The sequence below is a fragment of the Diospyros lotus genome, chromosome 4 (assembly GCF_014633365.1).
Source record: "Diospyros lotus cultivar Yz01 chromosome 4, ASM1463336v1, whole genome shotgun sequence".
Lineage (NCBI taxonomy): Eukaryota > Viridiplantae > Streptophyta > Magnoliopsida > Ericales > Ebenaceae > Diospyros > Diospyros lotus.
In genome coordinates this window covers 6,927,303-6,947,884 of record NC_068341.1, presented here as the reverse complement: position 1 = coordinate 6,947,884, position 20,582 = coordinate 6,927,303, and the positions used below count along the sequence as shown (strand labels likewise).

The window sequence follows — 20,582 nt, the reverse complement described above, 5'->3', positions numbered from 1 at the left end:
TATATGTACGGTAATACACTTGTTACCATTTCAAAATTTTATTTTCAAAAAGAACCTTTTGAAATTCAGCTTACTGGAACATTCTTGTCAGCTCACAAATGTTTCAGGGAAAAAACTGAGTGGAAATAGGGTTTCCAAAACAATATAGAAGGAGTGTAAGCAGCAAATCAGAAATTAATGCTCGAGTATGCTTCCAAGTTTCTTACAAGTCATACAAGAAACCCTCGATCAAAAAGAACGGGTAAGCAGAAACAACCTGATGCCACCTAACAGGATCATCCTTTAATCGATTCTTCTCCTATTGCCAGCAGGAATGTTCTTTTCTGTGAGGAACTTCAAGACATTGACCAATGCCCTCAACCGGTCCCATATATTTAAGCTGTAAAGAGCTTCTACCAGCGATTCCTGAAACTTGAACCCATGCTCTGCAACAGGATACTGCCGTTGGAAGAGAAAAAAATCAGTTTTTGAAGTACGGAATTTTCAAATTTTGATGTGTGGAAGATCATAGCTGACCTGGATAGGCGTTGGTATTACAGTTTTAACAAATGGCCACCACCTATCCTCAACAACTGATTTCACAAGACAGCAAGCCCGCAATCCTTCCACGCCAGCAAACCTTCCAAAGCCACTTTCTTTTACGCCACCAAATGGCAGGGACTGGAGAAAACAATGAATAACACTTGCAATGTGATTTATGGTTAATACATAAAAAGTTAAATAACTTATCGTTTGACCTTGACATGACAGTGTCAGAAACCTATATAATAATGGAAATAAGTAAACTTGTCAAACCAAAATTTCATGCCAAAACTGCAAAACATACAATGACTTCATTTAAGAACGGGATACTCTTAACTGCTATATTAAAATTGTACCATTTTATATTCATACAACGTGCTTATACAGAAATCCCAAGATATTCATGTGCACATTTTCTTCAGGTGATGATCTGGCCCACTTCCCCAAAAAGTAGGGGTAAAATTCTCTGCTCTCACCTTAAAATCCTCTGTTTTCAAGCTTAAAATATTAGATGTTTCACTATAAAGGTAGAGTAGACCAACAATTCTCGGGTATATTATAGAAATGTGGCAGCATTATTTGAGACAAAGAAGCCACCCTCAAATTTAAACATGCATTTCCACACTGCCTGAGCAACGCATGCATTTCCACTGGAAAAATAGATTACCTGACACATGTAAGTCGATGCAAAGTCATTGATTGCAGCAACTCCACAGTGTATCTGGGAAGCAATCTGCTTGGCTCGTTGCTGGCTGCCAGAAAACACAGCACATCCAAGCCCATATTTTGAATCATTTGCAAGCTTGATGGCCTCCTCATCTGAGCTGAATTTCATTATTGGCATGATTGGTCCAAAAGCCTGCAAAGTTAACCGAGGAGCAGTTAATGAACCAGCAAAAATACCAAAAATAACAATTTGTAACCCTAGAAACAGATCTTCGTGGTAAATGCAAGTCAGATAATACAATAATATGAGTAAAAGATGAGAGAAGTTTGGACTATATAATTCTCTATCACTCTCTCTGCCTGCAACATTTATTGTAATGGAAATGATTCTAAATGCTAGTGCTGGCACTGATTGATTCTGGTTGGAAGGGTGCCATTGGCTTGTTTAAAAAAGAAACAAGTAAAGACAAAAATAGGTGATGCAGAGTAATCCAACCACCTCTTCCTGCAGCAGCTTCATTGTGTGATTTACATTCACAATTACAGTTGGAGGAAAGTATTGATCAACAGCATCTGCACCTATATTGCCAACACTTCCCCGAGCAACAATTTCAGCACCTTTGTCCTTGGCATCATTGACAAGGTTTTGAAGCTTTTCTGAGTGCTCTTGCATACATATGGCTCCCATATCATATTTTCCATCAAGCGGAGGACCCTACACAAGATCAAGTAGAAATTAAGACATGGCAGGTTGTCAGGTCGCACTGAGTTTTTGGCCCCTGACCATCTTTTGTTTTAAGAGAGCTCATTCCTGAAGTTGTATAAACTCGGAATTTCTAATCTAACCATCAACACAACCAGTTGAGATAATATATGTGAGGAACATAGGTGACTGCTCTATCCCTTCCCAAGTTACAAGTCTGTTCACAGATAGCCATCAACAGCCATGCATTTACATAATCAAATTGCCAAAAGCATCAGATCCATCATACCCACAGTGAAAATATACTTGAAACGTTAGAGCCTTATTTTGACCTATGCCATGTTAATGAATATAATTTGAAATTGCAAAAAGTAATATCTTAAAATGATTTCTCAATCTGTAGTAAAACTGAAATTAAACACAGTAAAAAGTAATCATATTAGTTATACAAATTTTATGCCTGCAAAAGTTTTATGTCAAAAGAACTGGTGATATAACAAACAAGATGAGAAACTGCTTGGTAAGCAGGGCAACATTCTTTTTTTTTTTTAGTCTCAAAGCAGAGCAACATTCAGATCACTGAAAACATAAACTTATAAGATAAGTAAAATGTACAAGTCAATTTATACAACATATCTAAACACTATTTTGTCCGGTGTGAGTTTCTTCTCGTCCAGCTCCTTGTGAATAAAAGGATTAAAAATATTTAATTTGAAGCACTTTGGTCTGTAGTAGACAGGAGTGAGCTAGTCATGTCTCAGATCTCTGAAGGACTACCCTGTATTCTCAACAATCCATGGTCTCAAACTTTTTTACATTTTCTGGTTTATTCATTGATTTGGGGGGGGTAGGAAGAAAGTTTATTACCATCGACCAAAAGTTTCTTCCACAAGAATGTGGTTACATAATTACAAACTTCAGGGCCAGCCTAGCATTAGTATGCATAAAAGTAAAACAGAAAGGTGACTAAGATTCCAACATAACTGTTCTAGAGCTCCATGGAAATAACAATGTGCAACCAAACAACAATTAGTCTATGAGTGGTCACAGTTCATCCACAGAAGAACGATTAGTAACGCCAAATAATAGTAACAATCGAGACAGCTATCTATTCTAAACATCATCACATTTTCAGGTCAAAAAAAATCTTTAACAGCATTTCCAGTTCATTTTTTATTGTACATATTATTCCTGATGACCTCATTGCTACGCAGAAACACTTAAGTATTGCAACATATAGACCTCCTTAGCCCTCTTTCCCAAAAACATAAGTAAAATTTGAATTTGAAGTCAATTTGAATCCAAACAGCATGATTGCAATGAGAGGAAGATATCTGCAATAAAACATGTCAAAAGTACTTACAGCAGTAACAGATTTTACGATTTTGACTACTTCGGCAAGAAATGAAGAATAAATTTTCTGGTGAACATAAAATCTCTCAGCCCCAGCACAATTCTGTCCACTTGACTGAAGAGCAGCCCTTACAGCAATTTGTGCAACCTATTCAGGATTTTACTTTTTTAGTTAATAAGCCATGGCATTAAAAAATACAGCTTAGGGTTACGAATCAAAAGTGAATATCTACTTTGAAGCTTCAGTTACAAGAAATCTTCATGTGAAAGGGAAGGCTACATACATGAGGTACATCTACATCTTCACATACAATAAATGCATCTTTCCCGCCCAGTTCAAGTGTAACTGGTATCAGTGTCCTAGCAACATTTCTCATTATCTGCAGGAAAAGAAAAATATCAACATAGTAAACAATTCATATAAATCAGAGTCCAAATGACTGAATATAAATATAATCTGCAGACACAAAACCAACAGAAAAATTAAAATGCACGGACATAGGAGGTATAAAAAAGTTGCACAGCAACCTTTATAATCTTCTTCTAAGTATGAGTAACCTCTTTAACATAACATATCTCAATTAACACTGCAAAAATTCCATTCAGGTCAAAGATTTGGATTCATGAGAAAACTGACCTGCTTTTTTCAAAACAAATTACTAAACACCATTTGTTCATGCTTACTACCATTTAGGCAAGGGAATCTACTGAATGAAATTAGAGATGATATTAAAGTGAAATTCCACTATAGGAATTAAACTTGGCAGGACAAAGGAAGTGTATACCATTCTTCCCACACCAGGGGATCCAACAAATATGACCTTGTCAACTGAAGATGCTAGAGCTTCACCTGTTTCAGCAAACCTGACAGATAAGTTTATTGGTCACTACCAAGATCAAGTAAAGGAAATTAAAAACAAGCAGAGAAACAAGGTCACAAGCATGTACCCTGTTATTACATCAACTAGATTTTCAGGAGCTCCTACAGCAGCAAGGGCTGCTTGAATAATTCGAATGTAGAAACATCCAGACCAACTTGCATGTTCAGAAACCTGCAAGTAGACACAAAAATACTTCTGTCAATAGCTAATCAATGTCTGCGCCCCTTCACATGAATTATCTTTTCAAGCAAATTCACATTGATTTTTAACTCGTTTACACTAGGAATTAAAATGGAAGTCCTAAAGAGTGGTTATTTGTTAAAGCATGACCTACAGCTGATTCTAACACGGTACAATGTAAACAAGCTCTCTTACATCAATAGCTGAAAAGTCTGAATATAGTAACCATGTATTGACACCCAGGTTTCATCCTTCAACAAGGATACAAGATCTCAAACATAAGTAGGAAGTACTGTGGGCCTTGAGGGTAGGCATTCTGTTATTTCGCCAATAAAATATTAAAATGATAACAAAAATGGAGCCACACAGAATTTACATCTCAATAAGAAGGCAGTAAGGTGTATATATGTCAGACAATCAGTACTTAAACAAAAAGGAACAAACTCTTATATATGGGGTTGGTATCTGAAAATGAAAGTATGACTTTTCATGGACCAAAATAAAACACACCTTAATCACAATGCTATTCCCTGAAAAGATGGCAGCCAACATTGGGTTAAATATATTGTGGAATGGATAGTTCCATGAGACAATGGCACCAATTACACCAAGTGGATAAAATTCCACTTTAGATCTCTTGTGAAGCATCGATCTTCCACAGGACCTGCATCCATGATGATAATGCCCACATTTTACTCAATATTTTCACAATACACATTCTTCTCAGAAGTGCAAAAAGACATGGTTAATCATTCAGCACAAACTGAAGGCAAAATGACAATGCTTACTCAAGTCTGATTGCATTCATTTTCTGCATATAATGACTATTGGAAAGAGGTACAAAGATTATGTGTACTTCACCCAAAATGCAATCTTAACTTCAGAAGGCGCTAAAGGTGATTTTTTGAAATGTTCATTCCTTTTGAGGAACGATATGCTGAGTAAACATATTGACATCTTTGACATGGGCATGTAACTTAGGATGCATTAAATGAAGGAAAAGGTAGAGCTTCGACAAGGCACATTGGCAGTCATACACTGATCAATTCAAGGACAGAAGCTTCTATAGTGAAACTATAGAAAAGAGACCATTAGAATTGCAACAAAATTTTTAGATAAGTTAATTACATAATAACAATTCAACAATAATACAACATATTGCCTTATATAGTCATTCTTGAATTGATCAATGAAGAAAAAACAAGCAAAGTTGGTAAAAGCTACCTGTATTCAGGCCTTAGCCAGCGCTCCCCCTCTGAAAGTAGCCAAGTGATCTTTTCACACGTTGTCATTATTTCACCCAAGGAAGCATCTACCATAGTCTTTCCAGTATCACGTGATGAGATCCTGAATTATGTGAGACATTAAACAAACAAGATAAATAATAATATCTAAGTAATAATAAAAAATGAAGCAAATATGATCAATCAATAATATGTGAGAACTCCATCCCAAAGAAATAAAATAACAGGGACAATAACAATGATAACAGTGGAAAAAAAAAACACTAAGGCAATCACTCTTAGCTAGGTGTTCCCTTATAGCTAACAGCACTATTCTTGATGCCCAAACTCACTTTACTTGCCAAGTTGGTGGGCCCACTATTTCTTAGCTACACTTCAGGAAAAAGAAGAAAATCAACATTTACAGGGAAACCTTAGTCCTTACTCGCATATAAGCTCTTGATGCTCGATAATATACTTCAGAAGTATACGCAGAAACTGGCGTCTTTGTTTGAACATACTCTTGGCCCATATTTTCTGTGCCTTCCTTGCCAGGGCTACATGCTCCTTGACCTGAGTATATATATGATTAATCAAGCATGCATGTAACTGATCATAGTTTCAGCCAGTAATCATGTTCATACATCCAAACATAGGTGTACATGGCCAGACAAAGTACCATGCATGTTCAATGGATATCTGAATCTAGTTATCAAAATATCAGCAAAGCAGCCAGTGATCAGCAATTTCAGGGAAAAATATTTTAAGGACCACAAGAGAAGAAATGCATAATTCTTAACCAAAAAATAAAATCCATCAGACAGGGCAACAGAACAGCTCAACAGTAGCAATTCTAATATAGAAAGTTGAAGTAAAGGATTGCTCAAAGTGTTTGAAAGATAAGCACATAATGAAATTTGTAAGACTGAATGACAAAGTTTAACATGAATACATGAAAAATATTTTCCAAGAAACCAAAACAAAAGTAAGAAAAAGAAAAGTTGACACTTGAAAGGGAAATTCATGGAAGAACACACTCATAGATAAACAAAAAATGAAGAAATGCAACTAAGAAGGATACACCATCATAATTTTCTAAAAATATGCAAAGTTCATCTCTATTTTGAAAACATAAAAAAACAAAAAAAACAAATGTTTAATCAACTTATATCCCAGCACAAGATTACAGAAGTGTGATACGTTACAGTTCACAAGTAATATTGCTCCAAATCCCTTGCCATGACAGCAACAATAACATCACCAACCTCATCAGGTTTCAAAGCAGGTAAGTATCCTAGGAATTTCATTGTTGCAGGCTCATAGCACGGAATTTTGTCTGTGTGTCTTTTGGAAGGTATCTGCAAGGTAATCCCAAGTATGAGCAACAAATTCTCTTGTGGCTTATACTAAAAAATTAAGGTGTGACAGTCAGGTTTCAGCAGAATCATGGTAAATTTAAAGAAATAACAAAGTTCTAAATCTCAGAAGACAATATATATATATATTAAATCACATCAATTACATAAAAAAACATTAAAAGCAATAAATATTGACAGTAACACTATGCACCGAAATAGAATATATCAAGGGAAAGGAAATGAACAAGAAATTACTTATACTTCAATTTTTACGAATAATGAAAAAAGAAAAAGAGAAGAAATAATTTGTTGACTAATATCAATTCATTTCCTTCTAATTTTTTAATCCAACCAAAAGATAAAAAACAAATTTAGCCTCGATCGGTTCATATATTTTTTCCATCTTGTAACGTCTCTTTACTATCACTATCCTTGTTCCATACTTATCACAAGTCTAAGTCGATTATCCTTTCTTCATGCTGATCAGTTTCAACTAACAAAAAGAATCTCAACAAAGCAGCAATCCCCATGCAAGGTACAAAATATGATGATAACTGCACGCGCAGACACAAATCCATGAATGATCTGAGATCATACAGGATGAAGATACACAAATACAGTGACAAAATGTCACAAACTCAGTAAGCGATGAGAAGATTCACAGACACTCACGTATATGTAGCTGCTGTCCTTAGTCTGATTTCCATCATCCAACACTGTCACCAAACATAGTGAATCACTATCACATCAAAACATTGATAAATGAATTTGCACTCACAAACACATATTCATATCTTCAGAGAGAGAGAGAGAGAGGTAACTATCGGAAGCGTCGACGTCGATCGAAGGCACATTGGGAGGAATGAGCATTAGCAAGAATTTACAGATGGCAAAAGCGAATCCAAGAACGAGCAAGGGCCACCAGAACGCCATTTCCGAGAGCTTCAGGCAGCAGAGAATCTCTGAACCCTAGGAATTGAAGAATCTTCTCATTAGCTTATCTTCAGAGAAACAATTGCTCCGAGAGTGACTCTATCGCTGCTGTAGGGCAAGCAAGCCTTAATTTCTTGAAAAGAGAAAACGACATCCAGAGAGGAAAACACAAATTCGAAGTCGCTTTAATCGCTTTCCCCTCTCTCTCTCTCTATAAATATATATATTTTCTTGCTCCACGACCATCGAATTTTAACAATTGATCTTTCCGGGATGGCACATCTTAAGCTGATAGGTCGTGAATAAGTGCTGTTAAGGGGGTATTCCCGTCAGATGAAGGAACCGCACGTAGTAGTAGAGAAGGGGTGAGAAACGTGATCACACAATTTTTCTTAGAAATATTAATAATTTTCAAATAATTTAATAAAATATTATATTTTATTAAATTATTACAAATGGACCACCTAAGTGCTCCCAGCTTTTAAAAAAAAATTAGCGTGAAATTCACGTGAGGAGAACTCATTATTATCAGTGGTGAATTTAAAAAAAAAAAATACTATTTTAGCAGAGATATTATTTTGTTTTTATTTTTTCTTTTGTTTTTTTTAATGCATGCATACAAATAAAAATATTTTTTTTTTACAAAAATTATACTTATGTTAAATTAGCTTAACTTTAATATCAGTTTAATGCGAAAAAGCCCATTCAATACAAAAGTTTAATTATTTTGATGATTATTTATGATTTTGATATATTTTTTTCCTTCAATGTAACTTTTGTGATTGGTTAATTTCTCACATAAATTTAAAAATAATAAATAATTTTTATTATGATTAAATTATAAATAACATTATATACAACATATATATAAATGTATTATGTGCCTTTTTAAATCTATCCTGAATATGTTTGAATTCTGTAATTTTATAAAAGAGTAAATTATATATCTTGGCACCTTCTATATAGTTTGAGATTTTTGCCTAAATATATTCCTATTGTTTTTCTTCAACAAGTTTGTGTATTTCTTAATATTTTCATAACACCCTCTCCATTATAAATAGTGTTATAGTTTGAGAAAAAAAAATAAAGATTAAGTTTAATTATTTAACAATGAGTTTAGAATTTAAGTGAAAAGGTATTTTTTTTTTTTTTAGGGTTGATCGTGAGTTTAGGATTTAAAGTAATTTTTTTTTTTTATTTCATTCAAGTATTTTTTATAATACCAAGAGTATTCTTAATTATTGAATTTTAAGGACAACATCAATAACCTTTTTACACTTAAGCCTGAGATTATCTCATAATAAACAACTTAAAATACAAAAAAGAGATGGCTGATGATGAAGAATTCAAACAGGACAGGAGACTTTTTCTTGGGCACTTAAAATTGGTGTAAGTATATTATTTGGCGCAGACAGATTGTGAGCGTCAAGTTGTAGAATGAGTACGTACGTATGGCATTAGTAGATGCTTTTTTTTTTTGTGACAATTCTTTTCTTAATTTCATGGTGCAGCACAATCCTGCCCTTCTGATGCTTTCCCTGTTGATCACTTTATTTACAGTCATCTCCCAACGTTGATTGGTCTCTCAGGTAAAGCCATATCTTCCTTGGATTCACCAGCAATCTAAACAAAAGGGCGGACGGCCGGTTGAATTCTCAGCCATAATAGCATGTTAGTACTAGATAGAAGCACAAGCTTAATCAAAGAACAAGCTGATCAGCTGAGCTGACCCCCCAGTCAACAAATTTTACTTCCTAATCCATCAGGGCTAATGTACGTACTTGCTTCATTCTTGAATTCTCTAAGAAGCATGGATTCAACTTTACTCGATCCGAATAAACCTTTGCTTTCTCTTTGAGTCCACAAAATTCTTTTCAAACGGGATTAATTAATGGCCATGCGCCGAATAACTTGGCTTCTTGCTTTTGTGTCGACATGCATTAGCTTATATATTTCTTTCTTTCTTCTTCTTAAGCTCACCAAATCACCATGGATATTGTTAACGCCGAACTAGCTAAGGTAGAATCTGTGTTCAAGATATCGGCATTAATTTCTAGCCGACCCCAACACTTCAATCTTCAAAATGAAATGTGAACTTACTATTGCTTCCATTACCAACACGTAAGTTCTAATGTTGTTGTTCGTTTTTTATTGCTTGTTTTTTTTTTTTATCTCGAATTAGATTTAAAGAAACTGGTGCTGTTTTGAAGAAAACGATGGAGAGAGACAGTAGAACACTGCAAGCCAGAGATTACGTGTCGGTCGAAATTAAACCAGATGAAGACGACAATATTCTTGTCTCCTCCATAAAAGAAAAGCTGGAAGATACTTCGGTCTCACATTGCATCTGCAAGGTCCCCGAGAAAATGAAGGAAAATAATGGAGAAAAGTACACGCCGAGGCTAGTCTCAATCGGCCCGCTTCACCATGGTAAAGAGCATCTAAAGGCCATGGAGGATCACAAATGGAGATATCTCAATACGCTTCTGAGCCGGAAACCTAACCTGGAATTAATCCTCGACAAATGCGTGAGCGCGCTGAAGGATCTGGAAAACAAGGTGAGGAAATGCTACGCCGAGAACATTGACGCTTTCGGTAGCGACGATTTGGTGAAGATGATGCTCGTCGATGGCTGTTTCATCATCGAGCTCCTGTTAAAGTACTCCTTCAAGGGCCTAAAGCGCCGTGACGACCCCTTCTTCAGCAAAAAATCGGAATTCTTGAAGCTGAGAAGCGACGTGATCCTGCTCGAGAACCAGATCCCGTTCTTCATTCTCCGGCAGCTGTTCGACATAGTTCCGATTCCGAAACAGTGTAATCAGACTCTCATCCAGCTGGCCTTGGTATTCTTGCACAAAGCGATTCCGGAAGAGATTAAGATCGATCCCGGAAAGTTCAGGCAAGATTGCGAACATCTCCTCGATCTTGTCCATAATTGCTACGCTCCGACGCATCCGGAGAATCATCATCAGGTTCAACAGATTCAGTTCCCGCCCAAGAATCTGAAGCCGGCAATGGAGCTGCGGAAGGCGGGAATCGGATTCGTTAGGGCCAGCGCCGAGAGCTTGCTGGATATCAAGTTCGCCCATGGATTTCTCGAGATTCCGCCTCTGAAAGTGAACGACTACACAGAGACGGTGCTGAAGAACCTCCTGGCGATCGAGCAATGCTACAGCGACCGCACGAAGTACGTTACGTCATACGCGTTCCTGATGGCGAAGCTCATCCAGACGAAGAAGGACGTTAGGCTGCTGTACAGATCGCGGATTCTCACCAACGGATTGGAGAAAAGGCAAGAGATTCTCGGTTTGCTGAAGAATCTGCATCTGGAGGTGAAAGACAAAGAGTTCTATTACTGGGAGGTTTGCGAGCAGGTGAGCGGATACAGAAGAACTAGTTGCAGGGGTGTGGTGGGAGATGATGAAGCAGAGGTATCCGAGCACGCCGTGGAGGATTGCAGGGTTCGTTCTGGCCGTTTTGTTTCTGGTTCTCATTTTCATTGGGACCTTGTTTTCAGTTCTATCGTTCTCACGTCACCACATTTGATGTTCCTTTGCGCTTAATTACTGGTCTCGTTCAAGCTTCTTAATTTCATGGCAGATTTTCAGTAGATTGCGCAGTGAATTGAGAGCATGTGCATTTGTTTGTGACTTTTGAAAAGTGCTGTTAAGTACATAACTTATTTCAGAACAAACATTAAAGTTTGAGTTAAATTTGTATTTATATATATATATATATATGTTTATGGTGTTAAACAGAGCTTCCAATAGATGATGATTCATTCTCTTATAAAAATTAAAATATTATAAAATTATTTTGTATTTCAATCACTTCACTTTGTTTGTTTTCACTAAATATATATGAATTTTCAATATCTTAGATTGTTACTGAATTTAGAAAAACGAAAAAAATAAAACGATACAAAAAACACATCCCGTAAATAGAGTAAATTTGAAATTTAAAAAATAAAACACTTTTGATAAATCAAAGCATCTTTATATCTTTATATATATATATATAAGTAGGATAATCTTAAAAAAAGAATTTTCCTCCCAAAACTTGTATTAATGATTTACAATTAATACTTATTGCATTAATAATTTATAATTTGTAATTTGTATTAATAATTTAAATCTTTCAATTATTTTGAAATAATAAGTAATAATAAAATTTCCTCCCAAAACTTGCATTAATGATTTACATTTAGTACTTATTTCATTAATAATTTATATTTTGTAATTTGCATTAATAATTTAAATCTTTCAATTGTTTTGAAATAATATGTACTAATTATTGTAAAATTAATAATAGATTTTAAATATATGAGTTTTTCAATGCTAATTATAGAATTTCCAATATATTATTATATAAATATTAAATATTTAATTAATTCGTCAATCAATCAAAAATAAATACTATTTATGAGGAATATGAATAGACACTTAAGCTATTAATTAAGTCATAAAAAATTATTTATTTATATAAAATTTTATTTTTATATAATATAATATAAATATTATATATTATATATAATCTTTATCTTTATATATATAAAAGTAGGATAGTCTTGAAAAAAGAAATTTTTCCTCAAAATTTGCATTAATGATTTGTAATTAATACTTATTGTACTAATAATTTATATTTTGTAATTTACATTAATAATTTAAAATTTTCAATTGCTTTGAAATAATAAATAGTAATAAAATTTTTCCAAAAACTTGCATCAATTATTTACATTTAGTACTTATTGCATTAAAAATTTATAATTTGTAATTTACATTAATAATTTAAATCTTTCAATTGTTTTGAAATAATATATACTAATTATTGTAAAATTAATAATAGATTCTAATCATAGGTTTTTCAATACATTATTATGAATATTAAATATTTAATTAATCCTTCAATCAATCAAAAATAAATACTATTTATGACTAATATGAATAGACACTTAAACTATTAATTAAGTCACAGAAAATTGTTCATTTATATAAAATTATATATTTATATAATATAGTAAATAGTATGCAAATATTTCTTCCCTCCAAAAATCTATCAAACCATTTTTTACATCTAAAATTTGTATTAAACTTGCATGAATTTTTCAATGCTATTAATTAATCAAAAATAAATATTTTCTGTTAGATCTTCTCATCAATTAATTCGTCAATCAACAAAAAATAAATACTATTTATGAGAAATATAAATAGACACTTAAAATATTAACTAAATTATAGAAAATTATCCATTAAATAAATTATTATCTTTGTATAATATAATAATATATATTATATTATATTAAAGCAAGAATAGTTTGCAAATTTTTGTTCCCTCAAAAATCTGCAAAAGTACTGTTTTTTGGTTTTAAAATTTGTATTAAATTTGCATGGGTTTTATGAGAAATATTAATGAACAACTTAAACTATTAATTAAGTCATAGAAAATTAGTCATTTATTTAAAATATTATATTTATATCTTTATTCTATATATATTTATATAATATTAAAATATAATAGTCAAACAAAGTTGCCAAGTGTCAATCAATGGTGAATTTTTTCTCTCAAAAACTTGCATTAAATTAAATGTAGTGATTAATTAATTATTAATTTTAATAATTATATTATAGTCTTGAAAATATGATATCTTAACAAATTCATAAAAAATTATTTAAGGTTGTCAAATGTTAGGTTTTTCAATGCTAATTAATATTTAAGGTATCATATTTTTAAAACTATGGAAGAAATCAAAATTCATATTTTTTAAATTTTGTTATTATTGAAAAACTTGATTCTTACTCATATTTAAGAGTTTTAATTTATATTTATAACTATAATATAATAAATAGAAAATATCGAATGTAGGGATATATTATAGATTTTATAATATTTATTTATAAATAAATATAATATAATAAATAAAAAAATTATAAGTATTTTATCAAGTGATCTACGTAACGTATTAATTAATTTTTAATATATTAAATGGCAGTACATTGAATTAAAAATATTCTTCATTAGCATATTGAATAGTGAATAATTAATTAAATTTAAATTTTGATAAATGATTAAATATTAAAAAATTATAATTATTAATTCTAATAAATTTATTTTTTTATTTTTAAATTAAATTCTTTCGTGTTCACCACTAGCGATAAGACTTAAATTTGATAAGAGAAAATATAAATATTAGAAAATAAACACACACACAAAAAAAAAAGGCTTATATACGTGGGATTGGATTATTTTCTAGTCTTGCGTATCAAGCGGTTGAGAATGAAAAACAAACGGGTCTATCGGTCCGCTCCATTCTCGTTGATCTTCATCTCCATTGCCTTCTCTCTCGCAACACATGCCATAAAGCGTTTAACTTTAATCTCTGCATATTGAGAGAGAGAGAGAGAGAGAGAGAGAGATGGCCGGAGAAGAAAGGAGAGTGGGGGTGGCAGTAGATTTCTCGACGTGCAGCTTGGAAGCGGTGAAGTGGGCGGTGGAAAACGTTGTCCGGGAAGGTGATTACCTTATCCTCGTCACCATCCGCCCCCATATCTACTACGAGGAGGGCGAGATGCAGCTCTGGGAAACCACCGGCTCTCGTACGTGGACTTTTATCTTTCTTTAATTTCTCATTCCTTAATTCTCACTGTTTTTCTTCTTTCTTTCTTTCTATAAGTTTCACCCACACCTTACCTTATGCTTTGGGTTATACTACGGAACGAAATGGTCATATGGATCCAGAGTTTTGAATGTAACTTGATTAAAAACTATTATTTTTGAAACTTAGATTCTTTTTATAAATTTTTTACTTTAAATGTGTTAATTTTATAAAAAATAAAATTCCTTAACAACAATTAATTGCAGCTCTAATCCCTTTGAATGAGATTTCTGACCCGACGATCATGAAGAAATACGGAGTGCATCCTGATCTTAATACTCTGGAAATTGTCAACAAGGCTGTTGAGAAGAAAAAGGTGATGCTAGCTTCCTAATCCTCTCAGTTTATGACTTTATTTTTTTTATATAATTATTAACTGTATATCATTTTAGTCGACTTTTTACGATATATTAAAGATCTAGATGGATGTACAAGAACAGATTGTGGTGGTTATGAAGATTTTCTGGGGAGATCCACGCGAGAAAATCTGTGAGGCCGTTGACACCATTCCTCTCAGCTCTCTTGTTGTAGGCAGTAGAGGCCTTGGCAAGATCAAGAGGTCTCTTTCTTTTCTTTCATTCCCCTTTCTGCTTTATTTATTTATCGATCGTCAAATTGTATATTATAATGGATAAAATAATTGAGGAACTAAAACTCATATAACTTAGCTCTATCTAATAGGACTAACATTTCTTGGAATTGTGTTCAAAAGTTTAATTTTGGTGTTTGAATTGCTTTTCTGTGCTATTATTCTCTTTTGCAAAGACTAGCTTGGCTACTTACCCAAAAAAATTGTGACTTGCCTAGCACAGAAGGTGGGGGGAACATGAATGGTGTTAATCAGTTCTCTATACATGTCGAACGTTGATCTTCTCCCCTTACTCTTATATATTGCTAATGCTCCCAATTTTATTATTCATATGGATGCATGATCTCCATCTTCTCCCTTCTCACTCTCTTCTAATTCCACCAAACAAGAAGAGGTGAGTTTCTGATCACTGCCAAACAGAGTGTGGATTGTTTGGGCTGCTTTTAATTTCTTGAGCGTCAAGTCTGTAAATCTTAGCTCTATCGTGAGCGGACGAGGTACATCCATAAGACAGTATTCCCATAAGAAATCTCCATAGATGTCTTCGGGGTGGCTTCGATGAGTTCATCACATGCTTTGCTTGTTATCAGGCTCCATGTGCATGGATTCAGAAAGACAGTTATGAAAATTACTAGTGAGAACAGATGTATCTGGTGTACTCACAATAGAGCTGCAATTTACCAACTTGATGTTTTCCTTCAACATTAACAATAACAATCTGCTCTGTTTGTAATGATCAGAAGCCACCATCGCGTATCGGTTCTTGGGTTGCACCAGCAAATGAATAATTAATATTAAGGCTGTGAAATTAGGTATTTGAGAGTGATTAGTTGTGGGTTTTGTTTGCTGTTTGCAGGGCTATAATGGGCAGCGTCAGCAACTATGTGGTGGGCAATGCTCCCTGTCCTGTTACCGTCGTCAAGAACGCCAATTTCTAACTTTTTGTTGATGATAAGAAGCATGGCCTGAGACTTGACACCCTTTAGCTAGGATTTTTGACATTTTTTAGGGTAAAATAGATTTAAATTTCTGCTGTGGTGGTGTGTTCTTGTGAGTTTTCCTATCTTCGTTATTATGTTCAAAAAAACATAAAAATTTTTTATTTTTATTTTTTTGTAATTGTATGTGATTTAAACCATGTTTTCCTCTGGATAGAAAAGTATTCCTTTTGTCTTTGAATATCCTTAATAAAACATTTTCTTTCATCTCAAACAGATATAATGTTATTAAGGGTTCATTCAAATCAATATTTAGTCTTTTTAATATTCTCTGTAATTGAATAATTCATCAAATAAAAAAGGGGCACGACTACCGAAATTGACTCGTGTAACATGAAAATTTTAAAAATTGGTAGATTATAGTTGTTTTCTTCATAATTAAAATTTAAATTTATTTAAAAATAAACTTTCACCCATAAAATATAATGACCTTACGCAAAAAGAAGATAATATTATTAACGAATCCACCAAGGAGATCAGATATCCGAAAGGACACTAATAATTCTCCAAAATTATCATCATTCTTTTTAAAATGATGTTTGAAACTGATTTTTTTTTAAAAATTTATGGAAACTGACTGTATTTGGTAAAGTCAAATTTATGAAAAAAAGGGGACATTTGTAAAGAAAACCAATAGCTAAGGTCGGCCTGCAATTGCCAGGACCTCAGGAGCCTGAATGTAATTTCGAGAAAATATCCTGCGCGTTCGAAAGCCCTGTCATCCACCCGGTGCGGCGGCACCAATTATCTTCCAAGTTCATTGGGTCCCCCTCTCGACGTCTAAAACAAGATGGGCTTCCCCTGTATGGAACCTGGAGAAAATTATGCCCCAAACCATAACCATACACTCCTCTTATTACATCTTCTTTGTTATATATTGTTGCGTTTGTATTATTCTCAGTTTGTCTTCTCTATTTGGACTTTCCAAGAACAAATAGGGTTTTGATTCTTGTTCTTGCTTCCTTTTTCCGGCTGCATTCCCTTCTTGTTATGTGTATGTGCTCATCTGTGATGTAACCTTCTTGTTTTCCTTGAACAGACTGGAGGTAATATTTTAATTTTTGGATCTTTATCTGGGTGCCTATAGCTGAAACTTCGCTCAGAAGTGAGGTAACCTTTCTTGTTCGTTTCTTTAACTGCCATGAAATCAAGGACAAAGGCATAATAAAATTTCGTGTATCTGGACTATTCCTATTGTTAATTAAGTTTCCTTGTGATAAAGAAGAAGAAGAAGACATCTATTATATAATGTTTCTTTCTTCTGGTTGGAGGGTAGGAAAATTATTGAGTTACTTTATTTCATTTTTGTATCGATGGATGGGAGATATTTGGATACAACATTAGTTATAAGGGTGTTAACGATTGATAAGAATGACTGGAGAGATAGAATTGATCATGTACAAACCCATAGTGGGATAAACACTTTAGTATATTGTTGTTCTTATCCTGGCTGAATATAAAAGAGGATTTTGATTTAGAACTTCTCAACAAAATCTTGGCTTTACAGTTGTGTGCTCCATCATAATCACATTGAGCCTGTTATGGATTGTATTCATCACAATATACACGTAGGGAAGTTTAATGTTCACTTACAGTCTGGAAAAACCAAACGATATTCACACAGGTCCAGTGTTCCTCGCCAAGTGCAGGCCAAGTGATGCATTGAACATATCAACATCAAAGAACTGAAAGTGATGTTTCTTAATTATGTAGCAGAACATTTCAATTTTTTTTTTTTTATTGTTCATTTGTGTATTTATTGCTAATACCATGTCAATCTATTTGCATTGTTGAAGATGGTCGTTATTAAAAAGGAACCTCCAGCAAGACAGGTTAAAAGCCTACAGAACTTTTGCAAAAACTGGAACTTTTATATCTATTGGACTGCTAGAATTTGAGAAACCATATTCTGAATATATTGCACGAGTTTTCACTTTGATACAACGAGAGTATGTTCTCATTGGAGCAATTCAATTTTGGTGGGGTTCCAGATAACCGTATGTTTTTGAAGGGATTTGACGGTGAGGAAGAACGAATCACAGGAAAGCAGATCCATTTGTACCAAAACGAAGGCGAGAGAGAAATGCGGGGCATTGATTCATTTCCCTCTGACTTCGGTTTTTATGTGGATAACACAGCTGACGATGGACTTCTATGGTCCAACTTTCAGCAAGAATATCAGCAGCACCAATTGTTTTCAGATCTTGGGATTTCGGATGAAATAGTACCCCCTCCACTGCAACCAAGTTATGAAGAGCTTGCAAATCTGTCCGATGTTCGGATTGGAAATCATGGGCTTGATGAACCCAAGGAGAAAAACTCCTTTTCAATTCCTCTAACCTCGCTTGGAATCTTGAAGAACCATGGAAGTGGGTTCAGACGATTGACTGGGGAGAAGACGAAAGTGCCAAGCAATGGCACCACATGGACAAAGCCTGAGACACGGGTGATGGGTGGCCAAAAATTATCAACTGTAGATGTTTTACGTCTAGCTGGAGAAAGGTTCATCCAATCTCCTTCCCAAGGGGCTGGTGATCTCTCCATTCTAAGCCATCCCTTTGGTAGTTCATTCTTTAATCTCTCTGATAGTGAGACTAAAGATGTAGAACTAGTACAGAATCTTCTATCTTCAGCTGAGAAAATAGGCCAGCAACAGTATGACCGTGCAAGCAAACTCCTCAGTCTATGCGATGATTTGTCCTCTGATGCCGGAAACCCTGTTGAAAGAGTGGTTTACTATTTCTCTAAAGCTCTTCGAGAGAAGATTGATCTGGAAACAGGAAGAATCACGTCTAAGGGTTTAGGGAAGAAACAATTATCAGATCTTGAGGGTCTAATGGTGAGGGCCAACTCTGCCACAGTTGGATTTCATGAAAAGGTGCCCTTCTCTCAAATCTGCCAATTCACTGGAATTCAAGCTATCATAGAACATGTAGCAGAAGCAAAAAAGATCCATTTCATAGACCTCGATCTCAGGACTGGAGTGCATTGTGCGGTCTTGATGCAAGCTCTTGCAAGTCGGTCTCAATGCAGTGTTGAGCTTCTCAAGATATCTGCTGTTGCAACGAACTCAAAATCAACAGTTGAGGAGACAAGTGAACGATTGAAATGTTTTGCTCGCACCATTAACTTGCCCTTCTCTTTCAGTTTAGTAATGGTTTCAGACATGCTAGATCTGAAACCAGATCTTTTCCCTCTAGAAGATGAGGAAGCAGTTGCAATTAATGCAAGATATTGTTTAAGGGCCATGCTTCCAATGCCGGATCGCCTAGAATCTCTGATGAGAGTGCTCAGAAATATAAACCCACGTATAATGGTGGTTGCAGAAGTTGAGGCAAGTCATAATTCACCTGTCTTTGTGAACCGTTTCATCGAAGCTCTTTTCTTCTTTGGTGCTTACTTTGATTGTCTAGAAGACTGTATGGACTGTAACGATCCAGACAGAAAAACTGCAGAATCAGTGAACTTCAATCAGGGAATCCGGAATATTATAGCTGCTGAAGGAGAGCAGAGGATAAACCGGAATGTGACTATAAGTGTGTGGAGGGCGTTCTTTGCTCGGTATGGGATGGTGGAGGAAGAACTGAGCACATCGTCGTTGTATCAAGCGAGTCTGGTGATTAAGAATTTTGCTTCTGGTAGTTCTTGCACATTACATATGGATGGCAAATGCCTGATTGTAGGATGGAAGGGAACACCACTCCATTCTCTTTCTGCTTGGAAATTTATATGAAAGGGACCAAATCAAGGTACGTGGTGTTTGAGTGGTGGGCTTAAGCCCCATATATTGATGCCTCAACAACTGCGTCTTTGTACAGAGCAGAATAGCTGCAATAGTCGCTCATGTCTGTCTCATGCTGCACCTTTAGTCTTATTTTTTACATTGAAATGGTCTTGTTAAAAGGTTGCTTTTGTTGTTTTGCTAATCATGTTGTGCAAGGGCTGTACTGTATTGAGTATGGTGCCAGCCATCAGGCACGATCATTCCTTGATGGTTGTTCTTTTGATTCCTCGGGTTTGGAAACCACATGGCTCTGCCTCTCTGCCCAACAGGGTAAATAATATAATATAAACCCCTTTTTTTATTTGGGTTATTTTTATGAACTTCCTTGTTATTGAATTTGGCACCATAAATGCCTACCACTTGTTTTCTTTTTATGGTGCTTTCTGTTAGTTGTAAGTTGGCTCTGTTAGTGAATTTATTTATTATATATAAAATAAGTTATTTTGGTGTTTACATCCACATTTATGTCATGTAGATGATGCTAAAATGACGTGCCTTAGAATGTACACCTACCAAAGGTATTAACTTGTAACTTAAACAAAACCTGCTAATTAAAAGGAAAACCATAAGACCAGCTATCGTGCCATGTTGGGATCACAAAGGATGTCCTTGAAAATACCCTAACAAGAGGGCTATATGAAAATATCCTAGTAAGAGCTATAAAAATAACACCTATTCTGTCTCTTTAAAAATTAAAATAGAATAAATATCTTGATACATCAATTATTGGTAATATTCTA

The 20,582-nt window shown here is 34.4% G+C and overlaps 4 protein-coding genes across 11 annotated transcripts; 3 read left to right on the top strand and 1 right to left on the bottom strand.

Moving 5' to 3' along the window:
* Positions 1-19: 19 nt before the first annotated feature.
* On the bottom strand, positions 20-8,114 carry LOC127800043 (aldehyde dehydrogenase 22A1). The gene is made up of 14 exons (XM_052334436.1): positions 7,708-8,114; positions 7,559-7,602; positions 6,794-6,886; positions 5,974-6,101; positions 5,530-5,652; positions 4,816-4,969; positions 4,193-4,296; positions 4,030-4,108; positions 3,529-3,624; positions 3,255-3,392; positions 1,688-1,903; positions 1,190-1,381; positions 517-660; positions 20-438 (listed from the first exon to the last, which is right to left on the bottom strand). Exons 1-14 carry the CDS (start codon positions 7,817-7,819, stop codon positions 283-285), a joined length of 1,779 nt encoding a protein of 592 aa, XP_052190396.1. The 5' UTR covers positions 7,820-8,114; the 3' UTR covers positions 20-282.
* Positions 8,115-9,742: 1,628 nt separating this feature from the next.
* Positions 9,743-11,519, top strand: LOC127800239 (UPF0481 protein At3g47200-like). Of its 2 annotated transcripts, none has more exons than XM_052334746.1 (2): positions 9,743-9,838; positions 10,002-11,519. In XM_052334746.1, exon 2 carries the CDS (start codon positions 10,036-10,038, stop codon positions 11,380-11,382), a length of 1,347 nt encoding a protein of 448 aa, XP_052190706.1. In that variant the 5' UTR covers positions 9,743-9,838; positions 10,002-10,035; the 3' UTR covers positions 11,383-11,519. The 2 variants fall into 2 exon arrangements, with proteins under 2 accessions (XP_052190706.1, XP_052190705.1); XM_052334745.1 differs by having other exon boundaries at positions 9,779-9,940; positions 10,030-11,519.
* Positions 11,520-14,231: 2,712 nt separating this feature from the next.
* Positions 14,232-16,106, top strand: LOC127800633 (universal stress protein PHOS32-like). Its single transcript, XM_052335351.1, has 4 exons — positions 14,232-14,412; positions 14,678-14,787; positions 14,912-15,030; positions 15,917-16,106. The coding sequence occupies exons 1-4, from the start codon at positions 14,232-14,234 to the stop codon at positions 15,996-15,998; spliced, it is 492 nt and encodes a 163-aa protein (XP_052191311.1). The 3' UTR covers positions 15,999-16,106.
* Positions 16,107-16,850: 744 nt separating this feature from the next.
* Positions 16,851-20,214, top strand: LOC127798745 (DELLA protein RGL2-like). Of its 7 annotated transcripts, XM_052332324.1 has the most exons (3): positions 16,952-16,997; positions 17,098-17,168; positions 18,050-20,214. In XM_052332324.1, exon 3 carries the CDS (start codon positions 18,058-18,060, stop codon positions 19,789-19,791), a length of 1,734 nt encoding a protein of 577 aa, XP_052188284.1. In that variant the 5' UTR covers positions 16,952-16,997; positions 17,098-17,168; positions 18,050-18,057; the 3' UTR covers positions 19,792-20,214. The 7 variants fall into 7 exon arrangements, with proteins under 7 accessions (XP_052188287.1, XP_052188283.1, XP_052188282.1 ...); XM_052332327.1 differs by having other exon boundaries at positions 16,851-17,104; positions 18,070-20,214; XM_052332323.1 differs by having other exon boundaries at positions 16,851-17,104.
* Positions 20,215-20,582: the final 368 nt, after the last annotated feature.

What these genes read in the sequence shown, in the direction of transcription:
- LOC127800239 (XM_052334746.1), top strand. Translation starts at nt 10,036, where the DNA reads ATGGAGAGAGACAGTAGAACACTGCAAGCCAGAGATTACGTGTCGGTC.
- LOC127800043 (XM_052334436.1), bottom strand. Translation starts at nt 7,819, where the DNA reads ATGGCGTTCTGGTGGCCCTTGCTCGTTCTTGGATTCGCTTTTGCCATC. An exon ending in CATCGACTTACATGTGTCAG is followed by an intron (nt 661 to 1,189) that starts GTAATCTATTTT and finishes TGTTTTCTCCAG; the next exon opens with TCCCTGCCATTTGGTGGCGT. An exon ending in TAATACCAACGCCTATCCAG is followed by an intron (nt 439 to 516) that starts GTCAGCTATGAT and finishes TTCCAACGGCAG; the next exon opens with TATCCTGTTGCAGAGCATGG.
- LOC127800633 (XM_052335351.1), top strand. Translation starts at nt 14,232, where the DNA reads ATGGCCGGAGAAGAAAGGAGAGTGGGGGTGGCAGTAGATTTCTCGACG. An exon ending in CTGGGAAACCACCGGCTCTC is followed by an intron (nt 14,413 to 14,677) that starts GTACGTGGACTT and finishes AATTAATTGCAG; the next exon opens with CTCTAATCCCTTTGAATGAG. An exon ending in GGCCTTGGCAAGATCAAGAG is followed by an intron (nt 15,031 to 15,916) that starts GTCTCTTTCTTT and finishes TGCTGTTTGCAG; the next exon opens with GGCTATAATGGGCAGCGTCA.
- LOC127798745 (XM_052332322.1), top strand. Translation starts at nt 18,010, where the DNA reads ATGTTCTCATTGGAGCAATTCAATTTTGGTGGGGTTCCAGATAACCGT.